We start from the raw sequence: 26,366 nt of genomic DNA, 5'->3' as shown, positions 1-26,366 counted from the left end.
CATCTCTGCTGTCCCTCATTCCAAGGAAACCGAATCCTGGGTAAGTGCCTCAAACTCGCGCCTTTCAGAGATTGGGGTAGCATACGACAGTATGCATTGGGTTTTTATTGCCTAAAATATTGTAAATTCCTTTGAGTTGTCATAGCAAAAAGCAACTAAGAAATGTAAATAATGATGATTCAATTGAAACTCCAAAAATCACATTACTTTCATATTTTCTAAATGGGGAGCAGGGGTTTGTATCTTGTTCTTCTTAGCTTAAAATAATTAGGAAGCACCAAGTGGTATGGATTCTTGCTTGCGCATTTCTAAAACATTAGCTGCTTCACATGACCGGGTTAGCTTTCTTGTGGTTGTCTGTGTCTGGAGTGAAGGAAAGTCTTCCATTAGGACTGGTAAGGTGAGCTTACACAGAATATTGCCTGTGCTGCAAAGTTCTTGAGAATTCCTACACCTAGCCCCTTCAAACAGAGGAATGGACTCTTTTTTATATTATTCTTAAAAATGAAGCATTTAGCTTTCTAATAAAATCCTGCTGCTCTGCTTTAACAACAATATCATCCAGAACCGTTTGCTGCTCTGCAGGCAATGTTTTGGACAGCTTTGTTTTTGCCAAAGCCCACGGACATAGGGGAAAAGAGCTAAAAGGAGCAAAATAAAACAGAAACTACAAAACAGCAAAGTGGTGTGAGACTTTGTGAGAGACCTGATCTGACTTTATTGGTATCAGACTTCAATTTGAAGAGGAGTAAAGTGCCCTCAAACACATAACTTTGCTTCATTTTCCAGCCCCCCCCCCCAAGTGCTGCTGCAGGCACAATGTTTACTGTCATTATTCACTATCAACATGCATTTGGGTACTATTTATTTACATTTTTTTCTTATTTAAATTAGATGCAACCTGCTGTGGGAGGAAAAAGAGTTTTTCTGCAATGAGGGAAGAGATCTTGATGATAATGCTTTGAACTATAAACATGGATGGTAGGAACCAGTCGTCTGTGTCTCAATTCATTTTTGAGCCGTTAACTGATGTACATTCTATAAAGATCATCCTATTCCTGCTGGTGCTGACTTTGTACCTTATGATCTTGATGGGAAACACTTTCATCATCGTTGCCACTTTAACCAATTCTGCTCTTCATTCTCCCATGTATTTCTTCCTTCGGAATTTATCTTTCTTGGAGATTGGTTACACCTCGACAATAATCCCCAAATGGCTCTCAAATCTTCTGTCGGAAGACATGAGCATCTCATTCATTGGCTGTGCCACACAAATGTATTTCTTTGGTTCCCTTGGAATAGCAGAATGTTGCTTGTTGGCCGCCATGGCGTATGATCGCTACGTGGCAATATGTCACCCTTTGCATTACACAGTCATTATGAACAAGACCATTTGTCTGAAGATTTCTGTGGCCTGCTGGCTCATTGGAGTGCTGGTGGTTTTGGTACCAGTAACATTCATATTCACTCTACCTTTCTGTGGGCCCAACAGGATCAACCACTTCTTCTGTGACCTTCCACCACTTCTGAGTCTTGCCTGTTCAGACACTTTTAAGAATGAGATCATAATGTTCACTGTCACTGTAGTCTTCATAATGCTACCCTTTATGCTTATTCTCATCTCCTACACCCATATCCTCCTTACTATCATGAAGATGTCCTCTGCTACCAGCAGAAGCAAAGCCTTCTCCACTTGTTCTTCTCACATCACAGTGGTAACTCTGTTCTATGGAGCTGGAGTTTTAGCATATTTAAGACCTAAATCTGATTATTCAATGGAAACTGGCAGAATGCTCTCATTTTTTTACACTGTTGTGTGCCCTATGATGAACCCTTTAATCTATAGCCTCAGGAACAAAGAAGTGAAAGATTATCTGAAGAGGCTGATGGTCAGAAAAAATATTTTTTCTAGATTGTAAAGTTAATTCTACCTTTTCTTTACTATTCTATGTCATACCTAAGTATTGCAGGTCCTTAGAATCTGTATGTATACAGAATTATACACATTGGAAAAAAGGAAAGGAAGAAACAAACAAACAAAACAACACTGAAAGCAATGATAGAATCCAGGTGGAGAAAGTTTTTAAAATATAAAATATAAAAATTGATTTCAGCCAGAGAATTTGGTGCTTGGTTTTTTGTTTTGTTTTGTTTTGTTATGTCATTTAAATAAATGAGACATAAACTTGATTTGGTTTACCTGGAGTGTGCTCTAAATGAAATATACAACTATCTTGCTACAACAGCTCCACTGGTCTGTTTCTGAGGATGGTATGGGAACTTCAGTTGGTGCAGAAAGGAGTCCTTAAAACGATAATAGGCAGGCTAAGATATATCTTGCATATCAAGCATGAACATTGATGGGGTTGTTTGTAATTTTGTTCCTTCTAACACTTAGACATTGTAAATGCAATATTTGTTTTAATGGTTTCTATCATTTCCTTAGACATTGGTTAAGAAACTATGACCCTTCAGATGATGAATAACTGCCACCATCCATGACCATTAGCTATGCTGATTGAGGCTGAGCGGAACAGGTGGATGAATGACTAGACAAAATAAAAAAGTGTGTTCTGTCATGACTTCCATAAAGAATCACACGAACTGCAATTTGGTGAGAAAGACACAGAGAACTTTTCTACTAGAAATTTCATTTCTTCTCAAAGAACTAGAAATCCCCATGGTGCTCTGGAAGAGGTAATGGCCTGTCAATCATTAGCACAGTTCTGATGTGTCAGCCCTACAAATCTTGTGGTAAGCAAGTAGTGTTTTTGAGGGGTTTGCAGTGGTGTAACAAAAAATCCCCCCTTTTACCATTCTCCATCAATTAAGGAGAACAGAAATTGCCTTCAGACACAAACAAAACTCACACCTATGACTAGCTAGAATTAATTGCTTGCTGTAGATGTCTAGTGGGCTTGCTCTTTGCCATCACTGTCTTGCCTGCCCTTTCCACCTGCACAGGGCCTGGACTTTCTTGAAATGGAGGAATGTCAAAGATTGGAACAATTTCCAAGGGGGGGGGGTGCAGGAAAAGCAAAAGCCCTCTCTCTCACACAAATGGACATACAGGGGCACGCAGCTATAGAAAAGACAAGCACTCAAAAAGGGAGGAGGGGAAGGGGAAAAAGACAATAATTTATGTTTCAGCTACTCTTACTTAAAAGCAAGGAGCATTCCTGAGAAATCCAGAAGCCCACTCAATGTGGAAGTCAACTCAATCCATTTACATTGCCTTTCCTTAATAACTCTCATTTCTCCTCTGCATTCATTTCCTCTAACACTGATCCTCAATTATATCACAGAGCACTTTGCTCACGACTAAGTGTGTTTCAGTTGGCGTCACCTGCAGGATACAATAATTTGCTTTGTCCCAAGAACACTCCAGTGATTCATAATGCATTTGGTATCTCATGTTTAAGTGCACCTCTCTTTGACAGCTGAAGCACCACACCTAACCATGGAGCTTTGTTAGTGCCTGAAGACAAGCAATGAGAGTTCACAAAGGGCAATGGGAGGCCTTTGAACATGAAAATAAACAGTGCCATTGAGGGTCATGCACACTGATTTTGGAGGGAAATAACCCAAAGGATATTGGGGGAAATCACCCCCAAATAGCAGCAAGACACTCAAGGGTTCTCGGAAACAATGTGGAAGTTAAAAATGGCAAGGCTTGTTTTGCAAAAAGTGCTTGACCTGCTGCTGTCAAGGGCGGACTTTGGTCTTTCAAATTCAGTGGCACCCTGTGTGAAGTTAAAATTTGGTCCTGCCCCTCTTGCACCTCTCGCCTTCTGTTCTGCTCACTTCACTTCAACATAGTTACAACAGTCTGTGGCTTGGCGCACAATGCAGTAGAACTGGTCCCACTTCCCTAAATCCGCTACAGAGAGCTAGTGTGGTGTAGTGGTTAAGAGCGGTGCACTCGTTCGTAATCTGGGGAACCGGGTTTGCGTCTCCGCTCCTCCACATGCAGCTGCTGGGTGATCTTGGGCTAGTCACACTTCTTTAAAGTCTCTCAGCCCCACTCACCTCACAGAGTGTTTGTTGTGGGGGAGGAAGGGAAAGGAGAATGTTAGCAGCTTTGAGACTCCTTCGTGTAGTGATAAAGTGGGATATCAAATCCAAACTCTTCACAGCTGCTTTAGTGGCTGCTGTAAAGTATGCAGAATTGGAGGTTTAGTCTCTGTGGGTCATGAAAACCTCCTGTGGCCAAATATGGGCCACGAGATAGCCATACCTGATTTACATACAGATTACTAGCCCACCCGTTTTGTTTCTATACTAGGGCAGCTTGCAATAATTTAAAATCACAATGTGAATAAATATGTATAATAAAAAAGAAAGAGTTATTTTCTTTGATTACATGAGGGGATGGGATATCACAGTTTGGGATGGATGCATCACTGTGTATACAGTGTCCTTGTATGGAGAGGGGGAAAGATATCTGGGTACATGTCAGCAGCCATTGCCACCGCTCCCCCTGCCCCCCTCATACACATCCCCAGGAAGTCACTGCACATTATGACCACTTTCAGGCAGTCACAGAGCTGTTCTTAATGATACAGTGGTTGATTGTGAGAATGAAGACCAGGGAAGACCTTAGAGTGCCATACCACGCAATTCTTTGTAAACAGCAACACTTGGGGGAATCACTTCCTTTACTATGATTCTATAGTCCAGAGGTTGTAATGCACATTTGGGGTGCTCAAACATTATTTTGTTAAATGTCTCCCAAGACTCCATCAATTTGGTGGTGGTGGTAGTAAAATCATTTGATGAATGGAGTGCAGGCAATAGATCTTCCTTCTCAGTTGATTTGCATGGATCATCTTGTGAAGCAGAGACTATGTCCACCTCTCCCTCATGTGCATGCGCACACACACACGTGTGTGAGAGTGAGTAGGGCTGGCTATGTTCCCACGGTAGAACCTAGTCTGCAATATTAGACTATGCTGGTTGAGGACTGTTTCTCAGTGCCCATGCTATGCAGGCCAAAGCTCCGAGGTTCAAACCACAGCATCTCCAGGTAGGGCTGGGGAAAGACTCCTATGTGAGACCCTGGAGAGCCAGTCTGTGTAGGCTGTAGTGAGCTAAAGGGCCCAATGTTCCAATATGGTGTGATGCAGCTTCATATGTTCGTATGTAAGTGAATCATACAGTAACTAGCATTCTAGAAGGAATGTCATTGAGTTTTTGACTAGGTAGACATTGGTGCATGATGTGGTGATTGAATAGCACAGAAAGAGGTGATGTAATCAACAGAGATATGCTCCCTTCTGCTTTTAATTGGCACCTCCCATTTGATCAAGTAAACGTGAATATAATGAGAACAAAGATAAACTGATTCTCTGTCTGCTCTCTTGCCTCCCTTCCACTCCAGAGTAGGAAAGCCCCGACTCTGACTAACTTTCTGCTCCCTTCAATTTGAGCAGAGCTACTTTTGATCCTTCCAGGGTATTCTGTAACAGGAAATGCTTGTGGTGAGACGGGCCAGTGGAGATTGGAGACTCAAGAGAGACGGAACAAGTAAGCATCCATGTAGTTTAACAAGTTTAAAGTAATTTCACTAGATCACTTTTGGGGGGAGGAAAATAGCTTTTTACAAAGTATATATGTAAGTGCTTATGCTCCTGGGATATGATGTGAAGCCACATGAGTCCACCACCTTGTTGAAGCAAGGCAGGTCTGGTCAGCAACTTTGTGAGTGGCCACCTGAACATTTTGCATGCATTGGCCAGTACACCTGAAGGGAGGAATAAGTTAATTTCTTAAGGAGTAATTGCCTGTCCACATGCTTTCTCTTAAATCTCCAAAAGTAAAAGGGTCAGAGACATGATTTTATAAATTAAAATTAAACATTCAGGGAGAGGGTCTGGAATATTTCTAAAAGGGTCAAAGCTGTTCTTGTAGCTACAATAACATTTCCTTCCCTGCTCCATTTCCAATACTTGATTGGACTTTGCCTCTCCAGACTCTCAGGTTAAAGAACTCAGATGTGGTTCCTGGTGCCCCTCATCTCCCTCATCTGCATTCTTGGGTCTTTGCTTATGTATTTCATTTTCACCTAGCTTTGTCATCATTTTAAGCAGAGGCTGGGCAAACATCTCTCAGGGATTCTGCACTTGTATCCTTCATTGTGCATTCTACATTGTACCTCCTGCACTGAGCAGAAGATTGAAACAAATGACCTCCAAGGTTACTTCCAAGGTCACTCCCGACTGTTATAATTCTATAGTTCTGTGATACTTTGATTTTGGCACACACACCAGACCTGCGCCCTTGGCAGTGGCCAGCCTAGCCAACCCCTAGTTATGACCACTAACAGATAAAAGCATAATGTTTCCAACATTCATTATTGGGCTACAGAAAAGCCTCTTGCCACCATGGTGATCAAGGTGGGTAACAAAATTCAGACATACAGTAAAACAATTATAAACGGATCAGTTAAATTCCCCAAAACATAAACAGCCAAGCAGATAACTAAAACAGAATCAGCATAAAATGCCAAACTTAATGAAAAGCCAACCTAAACTGCATTCTCTTCACTTAGCCGGGTAGTAGAAAGTAAAAAATATATAGGGCAGCGGCAAGGAGCAGTTAAAAAACCAGGGAGTAGCTACAGAAGTTCTGCTCATGGCTCCAAAACAATCCAGCACCCACTTACATTAGGATGGGGAGAAGAGCCTCTTCACCAGATTTTAGGGTGTGGGCATGGATTTTCTATATAGGCCTACATCATAAAATAATAAATGTCTGCACACTCTAGCAAAGGAATGGGAAAGCTGCACACACACACTCTTGATGCTGTTGGACTCCAGTTCCCATCTTCCTTGACATTTGCTCATAGCGTTTTGTGCTGATAGGACCTGGAGTACAACAACATTTGAAAAGCCACAGGTTCTGCATCCCTATGCTGGCAGCTTTGAAGAAAACAATATGTGAGTAGGGGAAGTACGGTATATAGAAATGTTGCTTGCACTGGTTAATGTGTCTTCTCTGTCATGACAATCTCTTTAGACCAAATATGGCACAAGAAAATCACACTGCATTTTCTGACTTCATTCTCCTTGGATACTCAGATCTCCCAGATCTCCAAGCTTTGCTCTTTCTGGTGTTCCTATTCATCTATACAGAAATTCTGATAGGAAATGGACTAATCATCTGCATTACTGAAACTGACCTTGCCCTTCACACCCCTATGTATTTCTTCTTGAAGAACCTGTCTTTTCTGGAGATCTGCTACACCTCAGTCACCCTTCCAAAGATGCTGGTCAATTTCATTGTGGAAAACAAGAGCATTTCATTCTATGGCTGTGCTGCCCAGATCTATTTCTTGCTTTTACTAGGAGGCACTGAGTGCTTGCTTCTCGCTGCCATGGCTTATGACCGATATGTGGCCATCTGTAACCCTTTATATTATAAACTCATCATGAGCAAGCAATTCTGTTTAGGTCTCATTGCTGGAGCATTGGCTGTCAATATGCCAATACACGTAGGACAGACCTATCTAGTGTTCATTCTGCCCTTTTGTGACTCTCATGAAATCAACAGTTTATTCTGCGATATCCCCCCATTGCTTGAGTTGGCCTGTGCTGACACCAACATTAATAAAGCAAGTGTGTTTGTAGCTGCCATGCTTTTGGTAATCATGCCCTTTTTCCTTATCCTTGCCTCTTATGTCAAAATAATCTCTGCTATTCTGAAGATGCCTTCAGCGGAAAGTCGGAAGAAAGTGTTTTCTACTTGTTCCTCACACATCATTGTGGTATCTCTCTTTTATGGCTCAGCAACTATTGTATATTTGAGTCCTAGGTCAAAGGAGACAGAAGACATTAATAAGTTGCTTTCCTTGTTGTATACCATTTTAGTTCCTATGTGTAACCCAATCATATATAGCCTGAGAAACAGGGAAGTGAAGGCTTCCCTGGTGAAATTGCTGAGCAAAAAAATGTGATACAATGTTTTGAATGTACTCAAAATATTTTGTTGTTTCCAAAACAGTTTCAGAAAATAAAATTGTCATCATCTGGGGCAGTATAATAGCATCCTAAATTTTAGAAAGCCATAATGGTATATTTTTTTCAGAATGATAGTAAGGAAGATTAGGGTTGCCATATGTCCTCTTTTTTCCATGCCACATCCTCTTTTTCATGGGTAGAGTCATCATAGCGATCCATAGTTAAAAGTAGAAGTCTGCAAATGTGTCATCTTTTTTTGCTCTTCAGAATGTGGCAACCCTACCTGAAATTTATACTTCTCTCCCCCCCCCCCCCGCTTCCCCCCCAAAGTGGCAGGCAACAATTAAACTTGTTGGGCACTTTAGCAACTGTTTTTCACTCCCCTAGCCCTTGCATTCCATGCCTCTACCACATCCCTGCTTCTGGCAATATGATTTGTGACCTTTCCATACCCATTGTTTCTCAGTAAGCTACACAACTCAATGGCTTGTCTTTCCACCAAGGGTTGCTAAGGTAGCAAAGAACAATAACAAATAAAATTGTTTCTGATTAAAATATAAAGAGGAATTGCAATAAAACAGAGTTTGATGTGGACAGAAAGGGCCCTTTCAGTTTTATCATTCATCTCCTGTGATGGTTCACCAAACACCTCCTTCATGGAGACATTTGGGGGAGATTGATGGATGGATTTACTCAGTGCTTTTTTTCTATATATATAAAAAAATGTTTAGGGGTACTCTCATTTTGACTCAAGGAAATTAACATTTTATAGAAATAGACCGGGGGGGGGGGGGAGAAGGAAGTTCCACTGAAGCAGTCTCTGGGGTGGCCTTTTGCTGCCTGGAATAATTATCACTGGACAGTTGATGGTACTTGGTCCTGTGTGTTGTTGAGGGAGGGCAGTTTAGCTGGAAGAAGCTCTGAGGTGGTCATTGTCCGCCTCTCTCTTTCTCCAGGAATTATTCCCATGGGAAGTTGATGGGAGGGTGTTTGAATAGGTGAAGCACATTTATTTTAAGGCTATTTAATTTGCTTTGAAAATTGACATGATTACAAACGTATGTGTACCCTTACTTCTGGGTAACCTATATCAAGGCTGCTAGATTTCTCACATCAGAGTTAGATTTTTCAGGAAAAGTTGCCTAAAGAAAATGCTTCCTATTGCCAAAATTTAATTAGACGTTTTCTAATGAAAGTCCATTACAGTTGAGACAATTTCCCTAGATAACACCCACAATTGCATTTCTAAATATGTGTATGTATACAAATATATACTTGCATATCATTTTTAAATGTCTTTCTTAAACTTATCCCTTTGGATTAACATAACTGTCAAATGTATTAAAAATATCTAAATGGTTGGTTTGTAACATGTACGTTCAGAATGAGTTGCTTTTCTCTTTGAGCAAAATGATGAATTCGTATGGACCCTCAGAGAAATAAAATGTTGAAATGAAACTCTTTATTCACAACACAGGTAAGATGATACTTTTGTTCTGCTTAACTGTATATTTGCATCAGGATTTCAGAAGTGTTTTCAATCACTCTGAGTCTTTTTCTTTTCCTTTCCATTTCACATACCTTATAGACAAGTAGATTCTTTCTGTTGTGTTCTTCAAGCTTCCAAACGTATGCACATTTCTCTGGGCATAGAGCTCACAGAACTAAATATTTATTTATCTATCTATTTAAAACATGTATATGCTGCCCTTAAGTGAAAAGACTCTCTTAAGGCATCTTCCATGCCAATATGCCACACAATCAGAAACAAATTAATAAAACAGTCTTTCAGCAAATATTAAAAGAAAGAAACATCCAGTTCAGAATTAAACCAGAACTATAATTAAGACCAGACATAGCCAAAAGTGTGATATTCCTTTTTTATTAAAAGTAGTTAAAACAATTTGTATTTTGTAGCACCTGTAACAATGCCAGTTCAGCAGATTGAAGCAGTTGTTTCAAAAACTAGTTGTCATGATGGTTTATTTATTTTGACTTTATTATAAAAAATATTTCTAAAATACATAGATTGGGGTAGAAAGAACAGCAGAATAATACAAACAGGGATAAGAAACACCCCGCCACTGTTCCCTCATTCTAAATGAATCCCTTAGTGTAATTAAACTTCACTTGTCTATTTTACCGATCTGGATATGGGTAGAAAAATGAATCTTTTATATAGCAATGCAAGCAAGGAAACATCATGGTTCATTCCATCGTTGAAGGAAAGCTTGTGACATATTCAGCTGTTGTTCACACATTGAGATACAAGCCCTAAGTGGATGCCAGACCACATGAAAGCCCAGTAGCTTAGATTTTCCTTTGACTAGTTTCAGTGTAAAAATCAATTTCTTTGCTATTGTTTTATCTATTTGACCAAGCATCAATTGTTTACACTTTCTCTAATTTTGAATTTTTAGCTACCTCCATCCATGCTGCCACTTAAGTTATTTAGATATTTCTAAACCATACTTCCTTAGGAAATATATGCAACAATGCCGTAGCAATGTGGTGGACAGCATAAGCAGTGGGAGCGAATATTTCCCCTCCTGTTAGAAGCTGACCTTCCTGCAATTGCATTCCCCCATCTTCCGATTCAGACCAGCCCCTGACACAGGCCCAGTTTGGATCCAACTCCTGCAGCAACTTTTGTCAGGGCTGCAGATGCAGCCATGGCTCCATTAATACCTGCCATCATGTAAAGCCCAACCAAGAAACATCTGAAGTTGGGATTGTGACCTAAGGCTGGTCTTGTAACGTTTATTGTTGCATGTTGCCCCTTTTATTTTTAAGGGTGCATGAAATACTTGCATGCACAAGAGAAGAAGACATTGGAAAGTAGCGTAGGAGTGACAGTGGGAACAACAGAAAAATGAATAAATCTGTATAGCATCTACAGACCTCCAGACACTGTTTTGGATGGCAAGTGACAGAATAGCAATGAATAATCAAAGGCAAAAATTCTGTTCTTAGGTCAAATGCCAGTTAAAATAAATATTTGAAATATTTAAATATGTAAAGAGGAATGTAATATTAATAATGTTCATTTTGTAAACTCATAATTGAGCAATTTATCTTAGCTATGTGAAATTTTGTTCTGTTCTGGAGAATGGAACTTTTTTCTATGTTAGAATATGGATTCCCAAGACTGATAAAATGGGGTTGTGTGGAAGCCAATGTACAGAATGTGCACATAGAAGGATTGAATCTGCACAACCCATGAAGCTTACAAGACCTCAGCATAAAAATGTCCTCAGTTTTGTGATCAAATAATCAGATAAAGCATGATATGTCAGAATTTTTAGTACAGGATTATTAATTCAGAAGCTTTATATCTAAACTTTCTACTTAACAACACAGTCCTCAGATGAACTAATAACATTCAAGACACAGTAAAACAATCAACAGTAAAGCAGTTAAATACATACAACCATACCAACAGCCACAAAAGCATGGCAGGTAACTAAAACACAATCAGCCAAATGTCCTAAACTTAATGGAAAGCCACCAGGAACAAAATTATTTTCATGTGGCATGGGGAAGAAAGCTAAAAATAGGGAAGATGGAATGAACAGCTGGGGCTTATAGAAAGAAGCATTTTTACCACTGCGGGTTAACCTAGCATGCACCTATGTCAGGATGCAGAGAATGGCCACCACAACAAATACTTGAGTGTGGGCATGAATTTTGTTTCTGGGCTTACATGACACAATGATTGATAAATATGGAATTTGTAGTAGCTGAGGTTTTGATAAAGGGAACTGTAAAACAATTTTGTTTTTTTCTGTCATTATCATCTCTTCAGACTAAAGGGATCCAAATATGGCACGAGATAATCACACTGCGTTTTCTGACTTCATTCTCCTTGGATACTCAAATCTCCCAGATCTCCAAGGTTTGCTCTTTTCTGTGTTCCTGATCACATATTCAGGCATTCTAATTGGAAATGGACTAATCATTTATGTTACAATATCCGACCCTACCCTTCATACTCCTATGTATTTCTTTTTGAGGAACCTGTCTTTCCTGGAGATCTGCTACACCTCAGTCACTGTGCCGAATATGGCGGCCAATTTAGTGGCAGAAAAGAGCAACATTTCTTTCATTGGCTGTGCTGCCCAGATCTACTTCCTACTTATACTAGGAGGCACAGAGTGCTTCCTATTGACTGCCATGGCTTATGACCGATATGTAGCCATATGTAACCCCTTGTATTATAAGCTCATCATGAACAAGCAATTCTGTTTGGTACTCATCACTGGATCATTGGTTGTCAACATGTCCATACATGCAGGACAAATATATCTAGTGTTCACCTTGCCCTTTTGTGACTCTCATGAAATTAATAACTTATTCTGTGATGTACCCCCACTGCTTGATCTGGCCTGCGCTGACACCAATGTTAACCAGTTAATTGTGTTTGCAGCTGCCGTAGTTTTCTTGATCATCCCTTTTTCCCTTATCTTTGCTTCTTATGTGAAAATAATTTCTGCTATTCTGAAGATGCCTTCAGCAGACGGTCGGAAGAAAGTGTTCTCCACTTGCTCCTCACACCTTATTGTCGTATCTCTCTTTTATGGCTCAGCAACTATTGTATATTTGAGTCCTAGGTCAAAGGAGACAGAAGACATTAATAAGTTGCTATCCTTGTTCTATACCATTTTAGTTCCTATGTGTAACCCAATCATATATAGCCTGAGAAACAGGGAAGTGAAAGTGTCCCTGAGAAAATTGCTGGGTAGAAAAATGTGATACTACAGAATAGTAGTATTCTAACACCAAAGACATTTCAGTGGCAAGGAGAGATTACAGATATTGAAGAAGATTCCAGAAACAAGTGGGGGCTCCAACATATGGGGGGGGGGCTATGACAGATTACCCCTGAAGAAATGTCACTCTTGACGGAGAAAGCGATTCCCACCTCTAAGGTGAATCAAATTATAATGTATTAAGTTCAATGTGCTTAAATTTTCAGTGTCACTGTAAAACAGCAATGTTGTGTGTTTTCCATGCAGCCATTCTTCAGCTGTAATCCTTTGCAATTTTACCATACAAAGCATATCTGCTTAGAAGTAGAACTCATTAGGGTCAACAGACTTTAGAGTCCTGTGCATAGTTATGTTGGTAGAGCATGAGACTCTAGTTATGTTGGTAGAGCATGAGACTGGTAGAGGCAGGTTCAAGTCCCACAGCGGGCAAATGATTGCAAGGGGTTGAACTGGATGACTCTCATGGTCCTTTCCAACTCTGTAGTTCTTTGAGTCTATGACTTATTCCCATATTTTTTTAAAAAAATAGGATTTCAGTCTAAATAAATAAATGTTTTGTCTTTTCATTTAAAAATACATGAAGCTCCCTTGGCTGAAACCTGCAAGCACTCCCTTCAGTATTGAAACCCACAGCAACTGGCACACATTAAGCAAACCAACCTAAGGGTTGACTGAAAGATGAACACACATGCACACTTTACATTCAGATACAAAATCTGAGGAATTCTGGATCTTCAATATCTTCCAAAAGAACAATGACAGCACAACAATATTTGGGATGCGTGCCCTAACGTAATGATTCTCAAACATAAAGCAAGACGTGAACCTGTACACATCACTAGATAACACGCCATTATGCAACAAACCATGGCTCGCAGTAAAATAACTTCTTTAGAAAGTATTGTGTTTGAGGTCATGCAAAAATTCCATCTCTGATCATCAAAGTAGGGTTAAGGGGAAAAGGGTATCTTGAAGTTATTCATACTATTTGTGAGTAGTGAAGGGGGTCGGGAGCACTTCACCAAATGCGATTAGCGGGCTTGACATTCTACAATGATTAGTGTGGGGTGAAAAAAAACATTAGCAGCAAACTCTTCTGAAAATGTTGACTTTCTTAGGCTGCAGTCCAAGTATGAGGGAAAGGGTGGAGCCTGTCTACCTTATCCAATATCCTTCTGGACTCTTGCTGCAAAGATGAAAATGAAAGCACCTTTCCTGATATTTAGTGGAGGATTTTAAAGGAAGTCTCCCTCTCATTGGATACAATGGGATGAAAATAAAAGGGAGCAAACTATGCCAGTTATTGAATGGACATCATTGCGTGACCAGGCAGTGACAGCCCCAGCCCCCAGGGATCATAAGGAAGGAATAAAGACTCTGACAACATTATATGGAATTAAAATTAGGCCAAAACTTTATTGACCTTCCAAATGTAGGAAGACCTTGGCTTAGGCCTTGGGCATGTATCCCTCCCAACCCCCCAGCTGGGGGGAACTGGGGCTCATCAGGGTAAATGGGATATGGGGGTGCTCTGTGAGACGTAAATGTAGCAGGCAGCCCAGCCCATATCCCCCGCATGCAGTGTACTTCACTGACAACCTTTCAGTGTATGGCCAGTGGCACCCATTATATAACCCCTTTAAGAGGGGGACACTGGAATCACTGATGCAGGGGGGTGAGTCACCACTTCAACCCCCCCCCCACATAGGGAAGAAAAGACTAAAGGATGCCACCCAAGGCCATAACTGCCAAAGTTCTGACAAATTGCTACGGGGAAGACAAAACCTGCCAATGCAGGAAAATTTATTCCTGTCCTTCAACAGCAACCAGCCATAGACCGTAGCAGCGCCTGCTAGACAGGAAGAAAAAGTTAACCTGCAAACAAGAAACATTAAACAAAGGTATGGTAGAGAGGGTGAATCTTCAGAGCCGACTGCCTGGATACTGTCGGCTCCACCCCCTATTTATAAATGGGGTTGGCCCCACTTCCCAGCAAGAAACTTGATTACTGAGGCTGTGGATAAGCCTCTAAATAATAACACTGAGAAGTAAGCCAGCCCCCTTTTACCACTAAGCTCCCTGGGAACTGTAGTCCCATGCACAATCCCACAAAGGGCACCGACATTATGAAGTGTGAGCGATCAATATAATTGTTTGGGAGGTTTTGTGCAAACAAATGCCCATAAAAGATTAGAGTTTTTGCAATAATGGAAGTGATCGAGAATTGTGTGAGACAGCAGACGTTTTGATGCAACATCAGCTACGCTCTCTGCAAACAAATCAGAATCACTGCTCATTAAATAGCCAGTGTTGACTAAAGTTAAACCATTGGAGAGTTACAGTGCATGCTGTGACTGTAGAGATCATTGACCAATATGAGGGAGACATATTTTATTGCAGATGGGACAAATTAAGGCGTCTGGTTTTGCTGCTGCAAGTGCACCATGCCACTTTTTCTTTCTGCGCCCCTCCCAGCCTTCATTCCTCCTTTAGTCACTTCTGTGGATCCACGACCTGACTGTTTCCAGGCACTGTGACCATCTGCAAAGGATTCCCACATGGCAGGGTTAATGCTGCCAGCATTCATGTCATCTTTGCAGACATCTTTGTAATGCACAATTGGTCTTCCAACAGGTCTAGTATCTGAAGCAAGCTCCCTGTAGAGCATGTCCTTGGGGATCATGCCATCTTCCATTCTGTGGACATGACCAATAGTGCAAATGTCACTGAGACAGAAGTGCAAACATGCTGGGAATGCTGGGTGGGGAGAGCATATCTTTGTTTAAGACTCTGTCCTGCCATATGATGCCCAAAATCTTCCTGACACCATGTATATTGAGGTGCCACTGCTGGTTGAAGTCACCTATGATTCACTTTCATAAAGCAGTGTGCTCAACATACAGGCCTTTGTATTTCACCTTTGTATTGGACATTAGTATCATATTCTCCCATACCCTTTTGGAGAGGCGAGCTATTGCTGTATTGCCAATACACTTGCCAATACACAGCATCAATGGAAAAGTTGGTGGTTACTCTGGAGGCCAAGTAGACAAAATCGTCTACCATCTGCCTGGAGTACCGGTGACGATGCCCTGACCTAGGGTGTTGTTCTTTGTCAGGTTGATAGAGAGGACAAACTCCATGCAGGTTTGGGCAAAATGGTCAATGAGTCTCTGTAGAGCTTCTTTAGAGTTTGCCGGTCTTGGTGCAGAGACATGCCAGGTTGAACAGACCCCATCGCTGCTTAAATGGGATGGAATGGAAATACAGACTGTCTTCAGTGAAGCTGAAAGCATATGAGAACAACAAGGAGAAGAATATGCCAAAGACAGCTGGGACAAGAACACAGCTCTGTTTCACCACTCTTTATAGGGAAAGCATCCAAGGATGAACCATCACACTGGATGTGCCAGACATATTTTTGTGGAAGGACGTGATCATCTTGTGGATGTCCAGCTCTTCTAATGCTGTCTTCATGCCTTCATACATTTTGCAAATGTTGCTGCTGTCAGCAGCAAGTTAAACGAGTTGACACAACTTCAGCCAATAGTTATTGACATACCCACTGGGCATCACTCCTTGCCTTTCTCAAGGCAGCATTTCCAAAAGGAAAAACAGATCCTGTGTTACACGTCATCCCCAATCTCTACAACAATGCGAGATTACAGGGAGTTCCCTGGAATATCACACTGCTGTAGAGATTGTGGGTGTTATATAACAATATGCTAAGTAAGTAAGTAAGTAAGTTGCATGAAAACAGTCCCTGGTTCAATCCCTCACTTCTCCAGTCAGAAGGATCATGGAGCAGATGATAGAAACGGTCTCTTCCTGAAAACTCACAAACCCACTGCTAGTCAGATAGACCAGGGGTAACCAACCCCCTAGGTATTTTGCTTCATCAACCTCAGCTCATGATGCTAGTAGTCCAGGATGATGGAAATTTTAGTCAAACATCATTAAGAGGATTCCACATTAGCTACTCCTGTATTAGACTACACTAGACGAGATGGACAAATCAGCTGACTTAGTATAAGGTAACTCCATATATTCATACACAGAATCAAGTTTTCTGTCAGTGACAGAGTTGAGGGGGGGGGAAAATGCAGAATTATTTTTACTTTGAAGTTAATTTAAAGCCAGTCAACGTTTTAGGTGTGTAAGACAGACCATAGTAAAAATATCTCTCTCTCCTGAGACCTTTGGGTAAAGGATGGGTAATAAGTTCAAGAAAAATACAATCATTATAAAATCCAGTATCCATTGCTCTTAGCCAACACAAATAGTAGAGCGTTGTTCCTTGAAGTTTCTCATTACTGTATTTTATTAGGAAGGCTTTGCTTTCTTTGGCTGTATCCTTGTGCTCACAGTCACAATCTAGGGTGCTGCCACCCATGGTTAAGCTCACTGAATACAAAGTAGCTGTGTGTACCACCCCTTTCCCTAGGGTCCGGTATGGTTTCAGGCTGGATGAGGACTACATGTTGAGATTACTGCACTGCGGGAGGGGTCAGACTAGATGCCCACCAGGTTCCCTTCCAAATCTACAATTCTATGCATTTATGATTTTCATTGCATGATATACCAATGTAGTATATACAACAAAGCTCACAACTTTAAGAAGATCCCAAATTTAGGGTGATTAGTAAGTACACAACAGCCGCTAAAAATAAAAAGTAAAAATTAGAACAATATTTTCCTCTTTGTCATTCTCTTCATTGCCTTTTTTACCTCTGTGTTCCTCAAGGTATAAATGATGGGGTTTAGCATTGGTGTTATAACAGTGTAAAAAAGGGAGAGGAATTTATCTCGTTCTAAAGAATAACTGGATTTGGGCTGCAAGTACATAAAGCTGGCTGTGCCGTAGAAAAGTGTCACCATGATGAGGTGTGAAGAACAGGTGGAGAACAACTTCTGCCTACCTGTAGCTGAAGGCACCCTTAATATGGTGCCAAGGATGCAGGCATAGGATATGAGTATGAAGACGAAAGGTATCAGAGTGATGATCAAACTGCTCACTAGCATCACTGCTTCATTCAGAGATGTATCAGCACAGGCTAGCTTCAAAACTGGTGGGAAGTCACAGAAGAAATGGTTGATCTCGTTAGAGCCACAGTATGGCAAGCTGAATGCCCAGCTTGTATTCACCAGCGGAAGAAGAATGCCACACAGCCATGAAGCCAAAGTTAGGCATACACAAACACCTTTGGACATCAAAACCATATAGTGCAAGGGGAGGCATATTGCAAGGTACCGGTCGTAAGACATCACAGCCAAGAGGAAGCACTCTACTGTTCCTAGGAATAAAAGAAAATACATCTGGAGAGCATAGCCGCTGAACGAGATGGACTTGTCTCTTGAAACAAGGTCATGCAGCATCTTGGGGAGGGTGACAGTGGTGTAGCAAATCTCCAGGAGCGATAGCACTCTCAGAAAAAAATACATCGGGGAATGAAGGTTGGTGTCTGCACAAGTGATGGCAATGATGAAAGAGTTCCCAGTTACAGTGACCACGTAGACAGCAGAAAGTAGAAGAAGCATGGGAATCTGCACCTCCAGATGGCTGGGAAATCCAAGGAACATGAAATAGCTGGTGGAAGTTGCATTCATTCTTATGGTATCACCAGATTGCTCTCATCTGAAAAGAAAAACAACAACAACAACAACAACAACAACAACAACAACAACAACATTTCTTGACATTTCTGTCCCTGTAAGGAGGGGTTCTGCATTATGTAAAACAATAGTAAGAAAATGAAGGAATTGGAGATTAATTACATCAGTGGCATTTTACTGGGGCTTAAGTCTGTAGGCCTATTCAGCCACCTTTGTCCATTTGTACTCAGTCAGTTCTGCACACAAATAATTGCATGCACACAGTACACACACGAAACATACCAAAAAAAGAAAACTCAAGTGAGTGACTGTTTTTTAATCTTTAATTGTTGTGATTTGGCCCTATGACCTTGGAGTGAGGGGTGGGTACTAAGTCAAAATGAAACAACAATCACAAGTTTGTTTTTAAATGCACACTTTAAAAAATATCATAAGGGTACTGGATGCTTCTCTGTCTCGCAGTCTCTCTGACGCACACACAAACAAATTTTAGTTAAGTAGATTGATCTTTGACAACTCTCCCATTTCCTACCTTGTGCAAATGTTTTTCAGGTCAGCCTATGCCTTCACTCTATAACTAAACCTATCCCCCTCATCTTCTTTCTTACACGTCTTGCTTTAAAATTCCAGGACCAAATCTCACTTCTTTGGATGTGCTCCTCAGTTATTTCTTTTTCCCAGCATCTCCAACAATGGCCAGGAATGATCCCTGTCTGTAACACTGCCTGAAGCCATTGCTCTTTTTCTTTTTTTGGCAATCACTCATAGCCGAGTAAGTTTGTCTTCCATAAACATGGTTTTAACGATGACTGTGGAGGCCAATTCTGGACCCACACATCCTTCAACAGTGGGGACATTGGTTTCCAGGCGGGAGTTGATCACAGTGTGGATTTGCCAAGTGCCTTCCTCCCCCAGGGTCTCTGGAGGGACTGGAAAGAAAGGAATGATACAGGACATATAGCTTATAACTCTCAAACATCAAACAATAACAGTATTCTATCTTAGGCTGCTACTCTCAGTACCAAAACCTCTTTTTTGAAACTTTGTCTTACTGGCCACAAAGGGGGAAATTGTCTATTCACTCACCTTAGTTCCTCAGCAGTCTTCTTAAAATGGTTGACAGTGCCAATAACTCCACAACAAAAATGAAATTTAGAAGCCCCGCTTCAAGGAATTTCAGGGCTTGCTCTGAGTAAAATAATCCCCCTTTCTCACTATAGGCTCACAGTCCCTAATGGTGGTTGTTCCATGCTTCAACTCTGCTGAGTATATGCAAGAATATTATTCCACTGGAATTGTTAAAAGAACATACACCAATGCGTTACAGTTTTACCTTGCCGAACACGGTTCATAAGATGGCTCTGATCCATCTTTAATAAACCCAACTTTCGCTTTTTTGAGGATAACTTTACCTTTCTAAGCTGTCCTTAGACTACTCAGATAACACCAGCTAAAAGCATAACACTGCTTTTGTTCTGCTCCACCATAAAGATTCAACCTAAATCTCCTACAGTTGCACCAGAGGAATTCTAAGTGTAATTCTCCTAGGATTTACAGTATAAACAACTAGTTAATTGTGCTGCCTTTTTGCAATTTAGCTCCACATTGAAATGTGGATATGAATGCATGTATTTTAATATCACATTCACACCATAAATTTAAAGCACTCTTAGGTCCCATCAGCACTATACATGTAAAGCACTTTAAGTAGGCATGGTTTCACTGAAAGAATTATGGCAACTATAATTTGTTAAGAGTACTGAGCAGGGGCACCGACTTGGGCCCTAGGTTGTGGGTGCCCAGCGGTGCACACGACATAATGTGATGTGATGACATCATGTTACAGCGTGCATGCCACATCAGTGCCTGGGAGCACCGGAAGTCATGTCCGAGGCCCCACAAAGCCTTGGACTCAACCTCTGAGGCCTTGGACACCACCCCCAAGGCCCCACAAGATGTCAGATGCAACTTCCAGTGGTTCATAAGGTCCTGAAAGTCACATTGGAGGCCCCACGAGACCACAGACACCACCTCCAAGGTCCCACGAGACCTTGGGACATGACTTCCAGTGCTTCACGAGGGCCTGGAAATTGTTTCCAAGGCTCCATAAAGCAGAATGGCGGAATGATTTAAAAATAAATCCCTCAATGTTTGCAGCTCTGTGGGAGAAAGGGGGTTTCCTTAGTAACTCTCAGCATCCTTGACAAAGTACAGTTTCCAGGATTTTTTTAGGGAAGCTATGAATGTTCAAAGTGGTTGTAATTCTGAACTGTCTTCTTCTCTGGAAGGGTCAGGCTGGGGAGGCAGTCTCCACCATTCCTCCTCTACCCAGTTCCTGACAACACCCAAACCTGCAAGTGTTCCTTAGGACACCTAAGAGAACTCCATGCAAAATTGTTAACATGTAGGTAATAACTGGGCGAGACCCAATATTGATTGCTACTTCAGCATACGTAAATGGATGGATGTGCAGATATCGTCTTGAATCACAAGTAACCTTAAATCCTCAGAACACACCAAAATAATTGTACTGTGATTTCCAAAGAAATTCAGGGCAGAGTTGTATGTCTCATGTGAATCTCCTCTCAGCAAATCCTTACAAGTTATCCCTGTGTGTATTATTCATGTGCTAAACAAATCCCAAGCCAGGGACATTATTTTATATAAAGCATTTGCTTTCTCTGTTTCACATGCACCAGAAAACATTGCTGTTTGGCAGGGACACTATCTTCTAAGAGCATGGATTAACAGTAATTTATACTCTCTAATATTCAATACAACAATAGATTGTGGAGGGAAGAGGGAAAGAAATAAGACCCATAGTAATCCATTTTAAACAAACGCACAACTTGAGGCTAGATGAATATTAGAGTTAAAATACTGTGCTAAAAAATGAGAACTACATAGTATAAAGTGTACCAATTTCCATGTATGGAATCAGGAATGTTTATGGGTTGCAGGTACCAGTTGCTGTATTTCTTAGACACTTGATGCTTTAAGGAGAGGAAAGGCAAGTAATGGCTAATTAGCCATAGATTACTTATCATTGGCCCCCTTCCTCATGGTCAACAGCAGCATCTCATATGGAGGTGAAACTTAGAGCAGAGAGTCCTCTAAAGACTGAAGCACACAGAGAAATACCTGTGAATAAAGGTGGGTCCTTTAGCTATCCAGCTCCCAAAGCATTCAGAGCTTTAAATGTTTAAATAATAAATATTTAAATGCATAGCACTTTGAACTGGGGGTGGAAATTGTTCAGGAAACAGTAAATCATTATAATGTTGGTATTATATGTCAGTATGAAGATGGTGGCCACCATCCAACAGAAAATAATGGGCATTTATAGAGCAAACTGGAACAGGTCTACTCAGAAGCATGTTCCACTGAATTAAATGGGGCTTACTCTCAAGTAGGCTGGTACAGGAGATGGCAGCCTCATGGTATCTCTAAACCTGTGTTGGACCATAGCTAATTGCGACCATGATAATCTTTCTTTTAGATATAATGAAAGAAATCAATCAGACCACTTTGCCAAAGGAATTTATCTTAATGGGGCTTACAGACAACGCTACAATCAAAGTTGCACTTTTTGCTGTGTTCAATGTGATTTACATAACAGCTGTGATTGGCAACCTGCTCATAGTCGTCTTGGTCAAAGCAGATCCGCGCCTTCACACACCGATGTATTTCTTCTTATCTAACTTCTCCATCTTGGAGGTTTGCTACACTTCAACAGTGGTGCCCCAGATGCTATCTCACCTTCTGGCTGAGAAAAAGAGCATCCCACTGATCCAGTGTGCTGTGCAACTCTATTTCTTCCTTTCATTTGGCATTACAGAATGTTTTCTTCTCACCGTCATGTCATATGACCGTCATGTTGCCATTTGCTTTCCACTGCACTATAGCTTCATCATGAAAAAGCGGACCTGTATTGCAATGGCCACTACTTCTTGGGTGGGTGGCTTCTTCTTTTCTGCCGTCAACACTGCATTCACTTTGAAACAATCCTTTGGTGACCATAACAAGATAGACCATTTTCTCTGTGAAATGCCAGCCTTAGTCAGTATAGCTTATGGGGGGACACACCAAGCCAAGATGTGCATGTTTATTTCCTGTGTGTTCACCTTGATATTACCTCTTTCGTTAATACTTGTGTCTTATACTCGCATACTCTACACCATCCTTGGTAGCCATTTTGGTATGGGGACACGAAAGGCCATCTCCACTTGCTCCTCACACTTGACTGTGGTCACACTCTTTTTTGGATCCGTCCTTTCAATATACCTGAGACCAAAATCCAGTGCATCCAAGGAGCATGTCAAAATAGCCTCTGTGTTTTACATAGTCATCACCCCTGCACTCAACCCCTTCATATACAGCCTGAGAAATAAAGATGTGGTGCAAGCCCTGAAGAAATTGATGCATAAAAGCAGAGAGATTAACAAATCAGGTGGATGGGAAGGATGCTGGTAGAGGCTTTGCACATCTCTAGGATGGATGGATCTTGTATTTGTTACAAATCTCATTCTCTGCTATGAGGTATACACTACTGAGGTATACAACCTAAGGCCTGGGGATCGGATGCAGCCCAATCGTCTTCTCAATCTGGCCCATGGATGGTCCGGGAATCAGTGTGTTTTTACATGAATAGAATGTGTCCTTTTATTTAAAATGCATCTCTGGGTTATTTGTGGGGCATAGGAATTTGTTCATCCCCCCCCAAATATAATATAGTCTGGCCCCCCACAAGGTATGATGGATGGTGGACCGGCCCACACCTGAAAACATTGTTGACCCCTGCACTACTGGAAGAAATTTCATGCTTATTGAGTGCAGAGTCTTGAAGATCTGTCACATACATAATGCTCAGGTATTAAATTGTGAAAAAGTGCAAATATTTGATTAATCCGGAATCTGAAGTAAAAGATTTTTTTTTTTTAAGGAATGCTGAAGAGAATAGTCAAGTAAAAGACAAAGGGAGGTTAGAAATAGGCTGGATGTCAAAGTGACTTTAAATTATGCAGTTCTACCTATAATTCCATCTATTTCATTATCACATTTTTTTACTCTCCATGATCTCTGGCACAGTTTTAAACCTGGCCCACCCCTTCTTCCAATTCAATATGTGACCTTCCTCTATGTAACCCACCCCTCCAAACCCAAAGGAAGTGGCTAATGTAGCACCATTTTTAAATGTATCCGGGGGGGGGGGGATCCAGGAAATTACAGGCTGATGAACATTTATTCCAGGAGAAGTGGTGGAAAGTAAATATAAAATGATTTAAACATGTATAAGAATGTCTTGTTTAAGAAGAATTGCCCTCTGTTTGAACCTGTCCATAGAACATAGGCTCCCACTCCGTGGTTTGGAGTGACTGAAGAGACAATGTGTACTTCAAAAACTTTTCAACAATGTCCTTCAGCACAAGCTCCTGAATACGTTTATTTGTCCTGAGATATGAGAAGAGGTCCTCTTGTGTATTGGTAATTGGTTAAAGAACAGAAAACAGAAAATAGAAATAAATGTGAAATTCTCATAATGGAGGAATGTAAGAAATGGGGTACCCAAAGGGTTGGGGAGGATTTTCAGTCGGATGCAAGTTGTCCTGATTTGCTCTGCTCATAACATTATGCAAACCATAACACAGCCAATCCTTGAAATTTGCACTTATCCATCTTCCTCCCTCCCCCAAAAAAGTGTGTGTGTGTGTGTGTGTGTGTGTATGTATATTAGGGGAAGGTGTCCATAGTCTCAAACTGTGATATAAAGGGCCACATTGCCATTGCGTTGCTGAACCTAAATAGGTGGGGGTTGGACTCGATGGCCCTTGTGGTCTCTTCCAACTCTATGATTCTCTGTGATTCTATGATTCTAGGTCTGTGTCTGGTCAATTTCTGGATGGCTAATTGGTTGAGAGCTACATGTATGTTACCTTAGTTTGCCAGATGAAAGAAAAGTGGGTATAAATCTAATAAAATATATAAAGTTTTAAAGGTATATATTAGTGAAAAACACACACAAAAGGAATTATATTCTAAGACTTTGCTTGCTGGACTGTGTATACCAGACAAAATTGCATATGAATATGTATATTGTAGGATAAACATGCACTAAAATGGTGACAAAGTTTCATAAATACACACACACAAACACACACACCAGAAACTGAAGTGGAAACATGGTGAACTGTACTTAAGACAGGTAAAATGAGAAACTCAGAGAAACTGAAATAGACATAGTTGCCCATCACTACTGTCCACTGTGAGAGAAGGAAGTCTTTGGTCAGACCAAGCAGGGCCCATATTACATTATTTTAAGCAGTGCTCATGCTCCCCTTTCTCTATGCACCCATCTGGATTTTGGGATTGAGGTAACATTATTTCAAAGGGAAAGTGAATTGGGGCAGCCACAATATACCCCCAACCCAAAAAACACTGTTCTGAGGTGCTTTTTTGAAATGCAAAATGGTTGTTGCATTAAAAATAGCTGCTTTCTTTCCCACTCAGGGAAATATATACATAATATATATACATAAAGAATATACATAATTTATTTGTATGCTGCCTTTCCATAGTTTAAACTATGCTCAAGGTGGCTTACAGCATGAAAAAATACATAATCACAACATAACAAAAGTAGTCATAGACAATAAATCAAAACATCAAAAAATACACAACCAGTTTGAACAATATCCACATAAATCGTAATAAGATCTTATATAAAGATACAAAACATTAATATCAGTAATAGCACCCCCACCCCCCAAACAAAACCCCTGTCCAAGATTCTGTTCAGCAGCCTCAGCTTTTGTAGCTGGAGTCAGTCAGGGCTCTGCCCTCCCTGGCCTGGTGGACAATTGCCTTCAGGATAGGGAACAGGTCCTCCAGGACTCACTTGTACACGGTAGAACAAAAACTGGACATGCACTGGCCTGTGCCCCTGTTAGTGTACAGGTGTTCACATGACATCTTCCCCATCCCAGAGTTGACCTGGACCTTTCCCCCTTGAAATGCAGAGGTTTTCAATCCTAGGAAAGTCTGAACTGGAAAAAAACCCACATTTAAAATAAGAATGTTCCAGGGGAACAATGAGAGGAAGTCCAAATCCGAAAGTAGACCCAGAGCTTCAAAAGGTGTCTCACTGTGGTGTATTTTGTTTTTGTTTTTTTAAGAGGGGGGCAAATCTGATATTAATAATGCAGTTCTGATTTGTTCTCAGAAGTAAATCACACTGAGCTTAATGGTTCTTACTCCCAAGTTAATGCACTGATGAATCAGTAAATCAAACTGGTAGGTGGGTGGTTGAAATATTGTAATTGGCCTGAGAAGGTTTCTATGGCAAGTCTCCGAACTCAAAAGTGCCTAAGGGTGCTGACCTAACCTTAACCTACTTGGTAAATTATTCCACATACCTACACTAATGTGATCACATTGACCTATTTATATAACTCCTACCACTATATGATTTTGCCAACTCTCAGGTCACTGCAGAGCAGGTGAAAACAGGGGGGGGGGGGAGAGAGAGAGGGATGGAGATGGATCTGCAGTTTGAATGGGCCAAAAAGAATTTGTACAGTGTGGAGCCAGGGGATGCTATTTGAACCACAGGCATCATAATGTCTTGCATTGGTACAGGTGACCAACTTATCTCTGAGAGAACAAGACTTTAAGGCTTGGCACTTTCAAGTTAACCCAGAATGGAGATGTTCAATAACATACGGTCCAGATAACTATTCGGTTCTTCCTTCCAGAGTGTCATTTGCCATGGGAGCTCAATAGACTGCACACAGTATTTTGTAGTATACAGACTGACACTACAATGATGAACATGCAAAGTGCAGAATCAGCTTCAAGCTGATAACAACAACACACTATGAATACATGTTTCTATTTACATAATTTATTCTTCAACACCCAATTTGTGTTACCAGGGCCATTAAACAAAATGCAGTATTAACAATATATATCAGGAAACATACACAATACATCTCTTGTTATATTGTGAAACCATCAATTTCCTCTATGG

At 40.9% G+C, this 26,366-nt stretch overlaps 4 protein-coding genes across 4 annotated transcripts; 3 read left to right on the top strand and 1 right to left on the bottom strand.

Annotated features, from left to right (window-relative positions):
* Positions 1–974: 974 nt before the first annotated feature.
* Positions 975–1,919, top strand: LOC310692541 (olfactory receptor 10A4-like; the record flags this gene model as incomplete). Its single annotated transcript, XM_083473487.1, has 1 exon — positions 975–1,919. One exon carries the CDS (start codon positions 975–977, stop codon positions 1,917–1,919), a length of 945 nt encoding a protein of 314 aa, XP_083329613.1.
* Positions 1,920–7,024: 5,105 nt separating this feature from the next.
* On the top strand, positions 7,025–7,954 carry LOC310691081 (olfactory receptor 10AG1-like; the record flags this gene model as incomplete). The annotated part of the gene is made up of 1 exon (XM_083470680.1): positions 7,025–7,954. One exon carries the CDS (start codon positions 7,025–7,027, stop codon positions 7,952–7,954), a length of 930 nt encoding a protein of 309 aa, XP_083326806.1.
* A 3,826-nt stretch (positions 7,955–11,780) lies between these two features.
* Positions 11,781–12,710, top strand: LOC310691082 (olfactory receptor 10AG1-like; the record flags this gene model as incomplete). Its single annotated transcript, XM_083470681.1, has 1 exon — positions 11,781–12,710. One exon carries the CDS (start codon positions 11,781–11,783, stop codon positions 12,708–12,710), a length of 930 nt encoding a protein of 309 aa, XP_083326807.1.
* Positions 12,711–17,407: 4,697 nt separating this feature from the next.
* On the bottom strand, positions 17,408–18,334 carry LOC310692540 (olfactory receptor 10A7-like; the record flags this gene model as incomplete). The annotated part of the gene is made up of 1 exon (XM_083473486.1): positions 17,408–18,334. One exon carries the CDS (start codon positions 18,332–18,334, stop codon positions 17,408–17,410), a length of 927 nt encoding a protein of 308 aa, XP_083329612.1.
* Between the last annotated feature and the right edge of the window lie 8,032 nt (positions 18,335–26,366).

Source organism: Podarcis liolepis (assembly GCF_965112155.1).
Source record: "Podarcis liolepis genome assembly, chromosome: 13".
Lineage (NCBI taxonomy): Eukaryota > Metazoa > Chordata > Lepidosauria > Squamata > Lacertidae > Podarcis > Podarcis liolepis.
Note: the sequence above shows the minus strand (reverse complement) of the source record. Positions and strands in the feature narration are given on the sequence as shown.